Source organism: Myotis davidii, unplaced genomic scaffold (assembly GCF_000327345.1).
Source record: "Myotis davidii unplaced genomic scaffold, ASM32734v1 scaffold424, whole genome shotgun sequence".
Taxonomy (NCBI): domain Eukaryota; kingdom Metazoa; phylum Chordata; class Mammalia; order Chiroptera; family Vespertilionidae; genus Myotis; species Myotis davidii.
The window spans coordinates 335,238-348,280 of NW_006295827.1; the positions used below are offsets into that span (position 1 = coordinate 335,238).

The 13,043-nt window shown below is 37.7% G+C and overlaps 1 protein-coding gene across 2 annotated transcripts in view; it reads left to right on the top strand.

Annotated features, from left to right (window-relative positions):
- The window catches only part of TMEM248 (transmembrane protein 248), a 25,348-nt gene that overhangs the window by 4,085 nt on the left and 8,220 nt on the right, over nucleotides 1-13,043 (top strand). For both annotated transcript variants that reach the window (XM_006770848.2, XM_015568558.1), the window contains exons 2-3: nucleotides 7,258-7,432; nucleotides 11,339-11,624. In XM_006770848.2, the coding sequence (XP_006770911.1) occupies nucleotides 7,274-7,432; nucleotides 11,339-11,624 (445 nt within the window). In that variant the 5' untranslated portion in view covers nucleotides 7,258-7,273. The remainder of the gene's footprint in view (nucleotides 1-7,257; nucleotides 7,433-11,338; nucleotides 11,625-13,043) is intronic.

The window sequence follows — 13,043 nt, forward strand, 5'->3', positions numbered from 1 at the left end:
TCGGAAATTATTTGCTGAGCAACATTTAATCTTTCTGCAAGTTGTTTTTGAGTTTGACACGCATCTTCATCCAATAATGCCTGTAATTGTTGGTCTTCAAACTTTTTCGGTTGACCTGGATGTTCTTTGTCTTTCACATCGAAATCATCACTTTTAAAGCGTTTAAGCCAGTGTTCACAAGTATCTTGAGATGGAGCATGTTCACCATAAACTTCCCGAAGTATACAATAACTTTCGGCAGCACTTTTCTTCAGAATAAAGTAATGAATTAAAACTTCCTGCAAATGCTCTTTTTTTGGCATGAAATTTGACATTTTTAGGTGTAAAAATTTCTATGATGTTAACACCTTCAACAAATTTGATATATAAAATTTTGATGTTTGTTAATACAACAAAATAGCATACATATCAAATCGCGTATATATCAACATATGTGTAACTCCATCTATTAAAAAAATCCGAATTATTAATTGGTACACCTAGTATAATTACATACCTAAGTGTAGTCCTGGGGCTACATGACAACCTTTGGTGGCGATAATGTACAAAGTACTGTCATTTGCCAGTTGAACTTTGCTATTTGGTTAGAGGTCCTGTTTTTTGAAACAGCTCTCAGTCTTTAAATTGAGTTTGATTGTTAAAATATGATTTCATAATGAACTTTTAGTGTTCTCTTAGTCTTGTCATTGCTCATGATTTGTTTTCTTTTTTTATGATTTGTTTTCTTAAATATCTTTTAATAGAGCTATAGTTGACGTACTAATTTCAGGTGTACAAATAATGATTTGATATTTGTATATATTGCAGAATGATCATCACAGGGAGTCTAATTAACATCCATCATCACATGTAGTTATAATTTTTTTCTTTTAAAAAATTTATTGGGATGCATTGGTTAATAACATTATGTAAGTTTCAAGTGTACAATTCTGTAATACATCATGTTTATATTGCATTGTGTGGTCACCATTTCAAGCCTAGTCTCCTTCCATCACCATATATTTAACCCCTTTTACCCTCTCCAATCTTCCCATACTCTTCTCTGGTAACCACCATACTGTTTGTTGTCTGTGACTAAGAATTTGTTGCTTTCTGTTTTATATCCCACATATAAATGAAATTATATGTTTTTTGTCCTTTTCTGTCTTACTTTGCTTAGGATGATACTCTCAAGACCCAGCCATATTGTCACAAAATGACATTATTTCATCCTTTCTAATGGCTGAGTAGTATTCTATTATATATATGTATCACATTTTTATGCTATTATCCATCAAAGAACACTTAGGTTGCTTCATGTCTTAGCTACCACGAATAATGCTACAGTGAACATAGGGGTACATATATCTTTACAAATAAGTGTTTTTAAAATTTTCAGGTAGCTACCCAGAAGAGGGATTGTTGGGGGATATGCTAATTCTAGTCCTAATTTTTTAGGAACAACAATATAAGAGGGTTTCTTTTTTCCCCATAACCTTTCCAACACTTGTTATTGTCTTATTGATAGTAGGCATTCTAACAGTTGTGAGGTGATATCTCATTTTTTTTTAATATATTTTATTGATTTTTCACAGAGAGGAAGGAAGAGAGATAGAGAGTTAGAAACATCGATGAGAGAGAAACAGCGATCAGCTGCCTCCTGCACATCTCCTGCTGGGGATGTGCCCGCAACCCAGGTACATGCCCTTGACCGGAATCGAACCTGGGACCTTTCAGTCCGCAGGCCGACGCTCTATCCACTGAGCCAAACCGGTTTCGGCAATATATCTCATTTTTTAAATTTGCATTTCCCTTATAGCAAGTGAAGTTGAGCAACCTTTCATATATCTGTTGTATGTCTTCTAGGTCCTCTGTCCCCCTTTTTTAAAGTGCACATAGATTTTGTTGTCACATAATAAAACAAAATATGAAGCTTAGAACTAGACCACTTGACCCTTTCTCTTCCTATCTCCTCCCAGTTCAAAGTGTTTGCATCTCTTAATAGCCAGCATTCTCTTAAATCTGCAGTTGGGCTTAATGCATTCAACCCTCTGCAGTTTTATCCTTTTTGCTGAAAACTGGCTTAGTCTGCCCACCAGAGCCACTCTGTTTCCTGTCATAACTCTGTTTTCTCTGAGCATACAGAGAGAGAATCCTTGCCCTTCTTGTATTGTGTTACTTTGTCAGTTGATGCTTGCCATACCTCTTACAGAAAGTCTAGTGGGTTTTAGGAATGTTCACCATGTTTGCAAGAGCCCTATTGGCACAGAAAAGCCCTCTGCCCACTTTTAAATTGGATTGTTTGTTTTATTGTTTAGTTGTATGAGTTCTTTATGGATATTATTTATATACTAGTGCCCCAGTGGGGTAGCGCCGTGGCTCTAAGGGCATCTGTGGAGTGAGCGGGGGTCCCTCCAGCAGATGAGTCCCTCTGTCTGGCCTGTGGGGATCGGGCCCAAACCAGCTCTCCGACATCCCCTGAGGGGTCCTGGATTGTGAGAGGGCAGTTCTCAGGTGACGCACCCTGGAATTGGTCTCTCTTCTTTTTAGTTCCGAGGTGCATCACCCGAGAACCACCACTTTCAAGTCACTGCAGCTTGGCACCTCTTGTGTTGAGTGTCTGCCACCTGGTGATCAGTGTGCATCATACCTACTGGCTGGTCAGCTGGTCAGCTGGTCGCTTAGCCTTTTATATATATAGAGTTTGGATATTAGGTGCTTATTAGAAGTAATGTTTGCAAATACCTTCTCCTGTTCAGTTAGTTTCCTTTTTGTTTTGTTGATAGTTTATTTTGCTGTGTAGAAGCTTTTTAGTTTGTTATAGTTCCAGTCATTTATTTTTGCTTTTACTTCCCTTGCCTTTGGTGTCAACTTCATAAAATCCTCTGAGATAAAGATTCACAAGTTTAGTGATTTTTTTATATGAATGTTATTGTTTCAGGTCTTATATTTAGGTCTTTGATCCATTTTGAGTTAATTTTTGTATATGGTGTCAAATAGTAGTCTAATTTCATTCTTTTGCACATGGCTTTGCAATTTTCCCAACACCATTTATTGAAGCAGCTTTCTTCATTGTATGTTTTAGGTTCCTTTTTGAAAAATTAGTTGTCTATATACATGTGAGTTTATTTCTGGGTTCTCTCAGTTCTGTTCCATTGGTCTTTGTGTCTGTTTTTCTGCTAATACCATACTGTTTTCATTATTGTAGCTTTGTAGTATAACGTGAAATCAAAAATTGTGATGCCTCTGGCTTTGCTCTTTTTCTCAGGATTGCTTTGGCTCGTCAGGGTCTTTTGTGGTTCTGTACAAATTTGATGATTTTTTGTTGTATATCTTTGAAAATGCCATTGGGATTTTATGGGGATTGCATTAAATCTGTAGATTGTTCTTGGTAATATGGCCATTTTCATTATGTGGATTCATCCAATCACTGAACACAGTATCTTTCCATTTCTTTGTGTCTTCTTAAACAGTGTTTCTTTCTTTTTTTTCCCTTGCACAGGAAAGTAGATTTTATTTATTCTCTAGGCTAGAATTTGCAACAGTGTTTCTCTCAACCGTTTCTCTCAACAGTGTTTTGTACTTTTCAGTGTATTGGTCCTTCACATTCTTTGTTTATTCCTAGGTATTTTATTCTTTTTTTGGTTGCAATTGCAAATATAATTGTTTTTTCATTTATATTTCTGAAATTTTATTGTTAGTCTAGTCCAGTGGTCGGCAAACTCATTAGTTAACAGAGCCAAATATCAATAGTACGATTGAAATTTCTTTTGAGAGCCAAATTTTTTAAACTTAAACTATATAGGTAGGCACATTGTTATTAACTTAATTAGGGTACTCCTAAGGCTTAGGAAGAGCCACACTCAAGGGGCCAAAGAGCTGCATGTGGCTCGCTTGCCACAGTTTGCCAACCACGGGTCTAGTCTATAGTAAAACAATGGATTTTTGTACATTGATTTTGTATCTTGCAAGTTTACTGTATTTGTTTATTGTTTCTAATAGGTTTTTTTTGGTGGAGTCTTTGGGGTTTTCTATTTAGGGAATCATGTCATCTGCAAAAAGTGACAGTTTTACTTCTTCATTTAGATGTATTTTTAAAAATTTGTTTCTCTTGCTTGATTGCTTTGTCTAGGACTTCCAGTACTGTATGTTGAATAACAATGATGAGAGGATGCATCCTTGTTTTGTTCCTGATCTTAGAGGAAAAGCTTTCAGTTTGTTTTTGTTTTTTTTTGCCATTGAATACGATATTAGCTGAGGATTTATCATATATGGCTTTTATTATGGTCAAGTACCTTCCTTTTATACCAGTTTATTGAGTTTTTAAACTATAAGTGGATGTTATGTCTTGTCAGATGCTTTTTCTGCATCCATTGATATGATCATGTGACTTTTATCCTTTGTTAATGTGGTTGATCATGATGTATTTTTAATGTATTGTTGTGTTCTGTTTGATAGTGTTTTGTTTAGGACTTTGCATCTACATTCATCAGAGATATGGGCCTGTAGTGTGTGTGTGTGTGTGTGTGTGTGTGTGTGTGTGTGATCCTTGCCAGGTTTTGCTATTGGTAATATTGGCCTCATAAAATGGGTTCGAAAGTATTGCTCTTCTTCAATTATTTGGAAGATCTTAGGAAGGATAGGTATTACATTTTGGTGGGAGCCAGATGGTCCTTTACTTTTTGACATGCTTTAATGAATGTTTCAATTTCTTTACTGTCAATTGGTCTATTTAGATTTTCCAGTTCTTCATGGTTCATTCTAGAAAGGTTATATATTTCAAAGAACTTGTCCATTTCTTCTAGGTTATCAAATTTGGTGGCATATAGCCTTCATAGTATCTTGTATAGTCCTTTTTATTTCTGTGGTGTCTGTTGTAACTTCTCTTTCATTTCTGATTTTGTGTCTTTTTTTTCTTTAGTGAGTCTAGTCAGAGGTTTGTCAATTTTATTAATCCTCTTAAAGAACTAGCTCTTTGTTGCATTAATTTTTCTATTGTCTTGTTCTCTATGTAGTTTAATTCTGCTGTAATTTTTTTTTTTTTTTTTTTTTTTTTTTAGGTTCCTCATTCCAAACCTTGAGTTTAAAATTAAGTTGTCATGACCTAGAGCAAAGAATATTCTTCATTGGGCTTCATTTGTTCTTCTTTTTCTAGTTCTTTAAGGTGAAATGCTAGGTTATTTATTTGTGATTTTTGTTTCTTGAGATAGGCCTGTAATGCTTTAAAGCTTCCCTCTTATTACTACTTTTGCTGTATCCCCCAAATTTTGACATGGATAAACAAAATGTTTATGAATAAATAAAATATTTCATACAATGGAATAGTTTTGGCAATAGATAAGAATGAAGTAATGATATGTGCTACATGGATGAATCTTGAAAACATAATGCTAAGTGAAAGAGGTTAGCCACAAAAGATCACATTGTATGATTTCATTTACTTGAAATGTTCAGAATAGGCGAATCTATAGAGACAGAAAGTACATTAGTGGTTGCTTGAGAGCTAGGAGAAATAAGGGGTTATTTGCTACAAGGTATGGGTTTTTTTATGAAATGATGAAAATGTGCAAAAGTTTATTATAGTGATGGTTTGCCCAATTCTGTTAGTTAAATTGTGTACTTTAAATCTGTGAATTGTATGGTAGGTGAATTAGATCTTATAAACTGTTTTAAAAAAATCAAGACCCTTTCATATGGCAAAAGATACCATGAACCATATTAAAGAAAATCCACAGATGAATAGTATAACATATAAAGTTGGTAAATGCTCAGTTTCCAGAATATAAAAGGGACTCCTAAACATTAACAAGAAATCGACAGACATCTTATAGTAAAGATTCAGGCAGTTCACCTAGAAAGACATCTAAATGGTGGATAAAGAAGTTTGGTTTGCTCTTATGTACTGCGAGGATAAAGACCATTCTCAGCAATCAACTGTTAACATCCCAGAATATGTGGACATCACTCTGAAGGCCCCAGAGGCACCCTTCAGAGGGACTTGAATCACATCAATGTAGAACTCTGTCTCCTGGGAAAGAAAAAGAAGAGGCTCTAGGTCAGTGGTTCTCAACCTTGGCTGCACATTAGAATCACGTGGGAATCTTTTTAAAATCCTGATTTCTGGGCCCCATCCTCCGGAAATTCTGTTTCTTTGTTATGGGGTGGGGCAACAACATGAGTAACAAAGAAACAGAATTTCTGGAGGATGAGGCCCAGAAATTAGGATTTTAAAAAGATTCCCAGGTAATTCTAATGTGCAGCCAAGGTTGAGAACCACTGCTCTAGGTTGACAAATGGTGAGGAAATAGAAAGTAACTGGCCACAATTTGTACAGTCTGCAGTCATGTACAGAACATGATCAAGGGTGTTCCACTGGGCTTCTGTTATAAGGCCGGTGTACTTTCACTTTCCCATCAGTGTCATTATTCAGGAGAATGATTCTCTTTTTGAAATCAGAAATTTTGGGGGCGAAAAAATACATCGGAAGAATTTGGATGAGGTAAAGCATTGCTTGTTCAGTATCTCAAGCCCGGAAAGATGAGTTAATTCTTGAAGGAAATGACATTGAACTTGTATCAAAATCAGCTGCTTTGATTCAGCAAGTCACAACAGTTAACAAGGATATCAGAAAATTTTTGGATGGTATCTATGTTTCTGAAAAAGGAACAGTTCAACAGGCTGATGAATATGTAAGTTGTCCAGCTATAGAAACAGCAAGATACTGAGTGAATTGTCACACTTATTTGCAATATTTTACAGATGGAATAAAAGCTTCATATATTGGGGGCGGGGGTTAAAGTTTGGTTTCAAGTAGATGCAATTTAAAATAAAGGTGAAATTTGGTATTTATTGAGTGCCTCTCTATGCCTGGTGCTGGAATGGACAAGAGTATAGCAGTAAACAGTACAGTGTTGAGTAGATGGTATTCAGCTTTCAGTGGTAGGAAATGAGAACATCCTCAATTTAGTTTTGTAATGTGTTGGCATGTATTTGTGTCAAATTACTAACCTACTTAAATATTTCCTTAAGTAACATGGAAGTAACAAATATTCTTTATAGAATAATTAGAAGATTAAACTGAAAGGGAATGCCTATCTTTCAAGAGGTTACCATTTGGAAATGACAGTTAATGTGTTTTTTCTTGCTAGTCTTTTGAAAATTTCGGATCAAATATTTCTCAAGTACCAGTGACCCCCCCGCCGAACACCGTGAAAGGAAAAAGTGAAAATCATGGGTTTTCTTTGGGCAAGTCAGTATCTTCTGATTAATTCCTTTCAGGTGGACAATCAGAATAATGTTCAACATCAACCCCCTGGAGAACCTGAAGCTATACATCAGCAGTCGGCCTCCCCTGGTGGTCTTTATGATCAGTGTGAGCGCCATGGCAATAGCTTTCCTGACCTTGGGCTATTTCTTCAAAATCAAGGAGATTAAGTCACCGGGAATGGCAGAGGTATAGTATAGTCTTTTTTTAAAAGAAATCTTTGTTGTTGAAAGTATTACATATGGAGGTATGGTACATTCTAAGTTCTTTCAGACTGGCTGGACCTTATCTAGGGGAATAACCCCTTTGGGCTCTTCACATCCTTTTCTTTGGTTATGACTTTTTATCCCAGTGAGAAAGGTCAGTATACAGAATTTTTTGTCTTTATCTCCCTTTCAGATAGTTATTGATTCAGATGAGGCTACCAGTTTCACTTAGACTACTTCAGCAATGAATCATGTATTTTGGAAAGTATATTTGCAAAATGTTTGTAACGAATCTAGAGAATAGCTTCGTTTATATTCCTATGAAATTAGCTTATTGCAGTTTTTAACAACTGTAAACATTTGTTATTTTAAAGCCCACATCATCATCAGCATGGAGTTTTATTAACTATATAGATAAGAAGGGATCTTCAAGAAATTAGAAAGTGGGATCTTATTTCCAAATATGTTTGTCTTTTTTTTTATCAAGGAGAACTTCTCTTGCTTACAAACTTACCTTCTAGATTTTACATTTTGGTCAATTTAAAAAAAATTATTAGGACAGTGCCTTTTAATCCTTAATCTAATACATAATTGTGTGAACACTCATAACACAGATTTACAGTGATGTGTATTTTTGCATGTCAGAAACCAAAAAGTTAATAATTCTTGTTTAATAGAGGTGAATGACAATATTACCTATCAATAAATTTGTTTTACTTGTTAGAAATTATGCTCAGTTAATGATATGGTGAATTTATTGGTGGTTAAGTTTTCTTTTAGGACAGATTTGTTCTTCTCTTAGTAGATTCCCTGAGTGCCTCCTCTTACACTTTTCTTGTGTATGTTTGTTGTTGGGAGTGGCATGGGAGTAGAGACTAGAATTGCGTTGTTGCTGTACTGGGTGTGCCTTGTGAAGGAGAGGAGAGTTCTACTCAGTGTATAGGGGTCATTATTTTGTCTTGTGCTTTGTGGCATTCTAGATCATAGTGATTAATTCCTTTCAGGTGGAGGGACCACCTTCACATGTGAGCTCCCTAACACAGTTAAAGTAACACATTTAAACTATTTCCACCATGAATCCCTTTCAAAGAGTTTCTTACAAGAGACATACTGCCTGGCTCATGTTCCCTCTTCTCTGACCCTGCCTGAATTTTTAAAGGTTGTGCAAACAGGATATACCCACAGTACCTATGAAACGAACATTCTTTTTTAAAAAATATATCTAGCCCTAGCTGGCTTGGCTCAGTGGATAGAGCGTCAGCCTGCGGACTGATGGGTCCCAGGTTCGATTCTGGCCAAGGGCACATACCTGGGTGGCAGCCTCGATCCCCAGTAGGGGGTATGCAGGAGGCAGCCAATCAATGATTCTCTTTCATCATTGATGCTTCTCTCTCTCTCTCCTCCCTTCCTCTCTGAAATCAAAGAAATATATTTAAAAAAATATATCTATATTTTTATTGATTTCAGAGAGGAAGGGAGAGGGAGAGAGAGAGAGAAACATCAGTGATGAATCATTGATTAGCTGCCTCCTGCATGCCCCACACTGGGGATCGAGCTCACAACCCAGGCACGTGCCCTGACCAGGAATTAAACTGTGACTTCCTGGTTCATAAGTCGTCACTCAACCACTGAGCCACACCAACCGGGCTGAAATGAACATTCTAGTCATAATCCCAGCTCTGCGGTATACTGGCATTGCTTCCTCTCAGAGCTGGAGACTATGTTGAACACTCAGCCAAGGCCAGTGGTTAAGATGTTGCCTGGAAAATTAGCCCTTAAATCAAAGTGGGGCCTGACATTGGCTTTGGCAGACTTTAAAATGGAATGGAGCTCTACAGGAAAGCATTGCCAGATGCTGCAGAACTTTGGCTATGATTAATTTAGTGATTTATTTTCAAGTGAGGATCCTAGGTATATGGAAAGAGTTTGGGTCTGTGAGTTAGGAAACTTAACTCTGATTCTGCCTTCAACTGTGGAATTAGAAAGTGGTAATTTGCACTGGACTTTAGTTTCCTTGTGTCTGGAGTATGAAGGGATGACACTAGAATGTAGGTGTTAGGGCAGTGGCCGGCAAACTGCGGCTCACGAGCCACATGCGGCTCTTTGGCCCCTTGAGTGTGGCTCTTCCACAAAATACCACGTGCGGGCGCACGTACATGCGATTGAAACTTCGTGGCCCATGCGCAGAAGTCGGTTTTCAGCCTGGGTGAGTCTTTTTTGAAGAAGTGGCATTAGAAGAAGTTGGGGGTGTCGGGTCGGTCGGGTGACGGGAGACGCGGTGCAGGCGGGCCGCGGGATACGCAGCGCGGGAGGCTCGTGCGATTCATGCACAAGTTGAGTGAGCCAGTCAATCAGGAGTCTCATTGTGCAGTGGTTAGTACTAGTCGCGTCCGCAAAGCGCGCGGGTGGCAAAAGTACCTACTCGAAGCATAAAGTTGCCTGTATTTTTCCAACCAGCTGCAAATCTTACAGGTATTTTTGGCATAGATTTAAGAATTGTAATTATTTTGTGTTGGTGGCTTTATTATTATAAAATGAGGATGTTTTTAGCTAAGTCCAACTTAGGAGTACCCTCATTAAGTTAATAACAATGTACCTACCTATATAATTTAAGTTTAAAAAATTTGGCTCTCAAAAGAAATTTCAGTCGTTGTACTGTTGATATTTGGCTCTGTTGACTAATGAGTTTGCCGACCACTGTGTTAGGGAAAAAGTAATTTGATACATCCAGTTGTAATCTTACTAAATGCCATATACTGATTTACTGATGTTCTAGAGGTAGACTCGCTTGAATGCTTGGGGATTGCTCAAATGGCATTTAATTAATGCTAGTATAAGTGTAATTGGAGGTGTCACTTGGTTTGTCTTCACATTTGGCAACTTTTTGTAGACGAATGTTGCCTGGGAGAATGTCACAACCTTGGTTAGGTTTGTTGTTGCTGTTTCTGCTAAAATTAAAGTAAATCCTGATGGGTACTTTACTATGTTGATATCAGTTTAACCATGACATAATAAGCTGTCTGTGTTTTTAAAACTGCTTATGATTTAAACCATTAATACAGGGTGTAGATATTAAGGGAAGCCTGAAAACATCTTTTTCTTTTTTTCTCCCTTTGGAAATTGTTTCTGTTCTAAGGTAGCATCCCAAGTCCGTGACAAGGGGGGAAAAAATCCCATGTATTGGTATTTACTTGGTTTCACATTCTCGAGAGAAGGCAAGGTGTATAGAATTGACCTTTTAAAAAAAAATTTTTTTTTATTTTTGCATTGATTTTTAGAGAGAATGGAGGGGAAAGACAGAGAGAAACATAGATTGGTTGCCTCAGGCCTGCAACTGAGGTAAATGCCCTTGACCGGAATCAAACCTGGGACCCTTCAATCTGTGGGCCAAAGCTCTGTCCACTGAGCCAAACCAGCTGGGGCTAAAATTGACCTTTTGAGGAAGCCTTATTTAAAATACACACACACACAAAACTAATTGCAACTGCTAAATGAGTTTAGATTAATGCTTTTAATGTTTTACTACTTTTGTTCAAGCTTTCTTTTCATGTTTATTTCTGAGGCTGAATAATTTTCTGTAAGTATAATATACTGTTTTGTTTTCTTACATATTTTCTTGAATAAGTTTCTTACATATTTTCTTGAATAAGTTTCCCACAGTTTAATATCTCATGCCAATGAAGAATTCATATTTTCGGTTATGAATATGAGAGTGGTTTGGAAAACCACACTATTGTGGCAGTGCAAGAGGCTGAATGGCTTTATTGTCTCTGTTATTGTAAAAGATTGACTCTGAACCTGGTGTCCCCACTGTGTGATGCGACCTCGAGGGTCATGGCAGCACTTTCAGACTGCTCACGCTTTTTTCTCTCTGTTTCATTTTCGGAAGGATTGGAATACTTTTCTGTTGCGGTTTAATGATTTGGACTTGTGTGTATCAGAGAATGAAACATTAAAGCATCTCACAAATGACACCACAACTCCGGAAAGCACAATGACCAGCGGGCAGGCCAGAGTGTCCACCCAGTCCCCACAGACATTGGAGGATTCAGGCCCAGTTAACATCTCAGTTGCAATCACCCTCACCCTGGACCCACTCAAACCCTTTGGAGGGTACTCTCGCAATGTCACCCATCTGTACTCGACCATCTTAGGGCATCAGATTGGACTTTCAGGTATGTGTGTGTTCACCAGTTTCCTTTCAGACTTTCTCAAGCAACAACTGTCAGAGGACAGAGTATTAGCAGTAGATGGTTTTACTCAGACTGTTTTTGATTTTTGCATGTGTCTACCCTTAATAAAGTGCTTGGCACACAGTAGGCTCTCAATAAAAAGCCTATGGAAATGAGAAACTGGGAAGAAATTATAAAGTCTGTTTTTGGTTTACAAACACAATGCTATCGTGTTGGAGATGGCAATACATACTATAAATATTGCTGTTAGTTTACAAACTTGAACATCCACCATTAGCTCAGCTTATGGAATGAACTAGCATAAGCCTAAGATCTGGTCTCTTCCCTTTAGCATTTTGGAATTATGCCGAAGAGACAAGGATAACACGAGTTAATATTTATCAAGTGCTTACTGTAGTTCTTGGCACAAAGCAAATGCTATATGTACAGTGGAACCTTGATTCTTGAACTTAATTCATTCTGGAAGGCTGTCGGAGAAGCTATTTGTTTGAAAACGGAATCATTTTTCCCATTAGAAATAATGTAAATTGAATTAATCTGTTCCCAACCCACAGATTGATTCCGTTTTAACCTTTCTTTTATACAGTACATGTTTAATGTACTGTTTAATCAATAAACAAACACTTCTTTTCTTAAATATATCGAGCCACCCCTTACTAGCCTTAGACGGATCACTTTTAGCACATGTTCTAGGGATATCTTTCTTTTTTTTAATTTTTAATTTTTTTTTATTTTTTGAACACAAAGTTAATACAATTTTAATTGGTTTCTTTGAATAAAGATGATCCTATGGGCCTTATGATTTAACATTACTTAAAAATAGAGTTGATAACAGCTAACAGCTGTTTTATGGATTCTGGGTAAAATGTCAGCCATTGAAAAGCATCTTGCCCTGATTCATTCAGAAAAAAATCATGCGGCAAAAGCCTCATCTTGGGGAAGGTTGCTGCTAATTTCTCAAACTCTAAACTATGCAGCACAGACGCTGTGGATCAGCAAGCACATAGAGAAAAAGAACCAAGGAGAGCAAGATGTTTGAATGTTTTACAGGTTGGCTAGTGGTCCTCACACTGACGGGGGTCATGGACTGAAGGAAGGGGCCCCAGGAACGGGGCTATTTGGAGCCCCAGATGCTTCCCAGAGAAATTCCCAAACCCCGAAGGGTGGGTGTGGTCCAGGGTGGTGTGCATACGAGCGGCCCACGGTCCACGGCCCACAGTCCACAGTCCACAGTCCACGGTCCACTTAATGTTGTCCTGAAAAGACAGACTGTACCCTCTAGACTGCCCGGCTCCCCAGGGCAGTCTGGGCCTCGTAGCACTGGCTCCATTACAGTCGTCACAGCCGTATCTTCTAGGCCACTGAGCAGGAGGTCGAAGGGCTCCTTGACCCCAAACCACA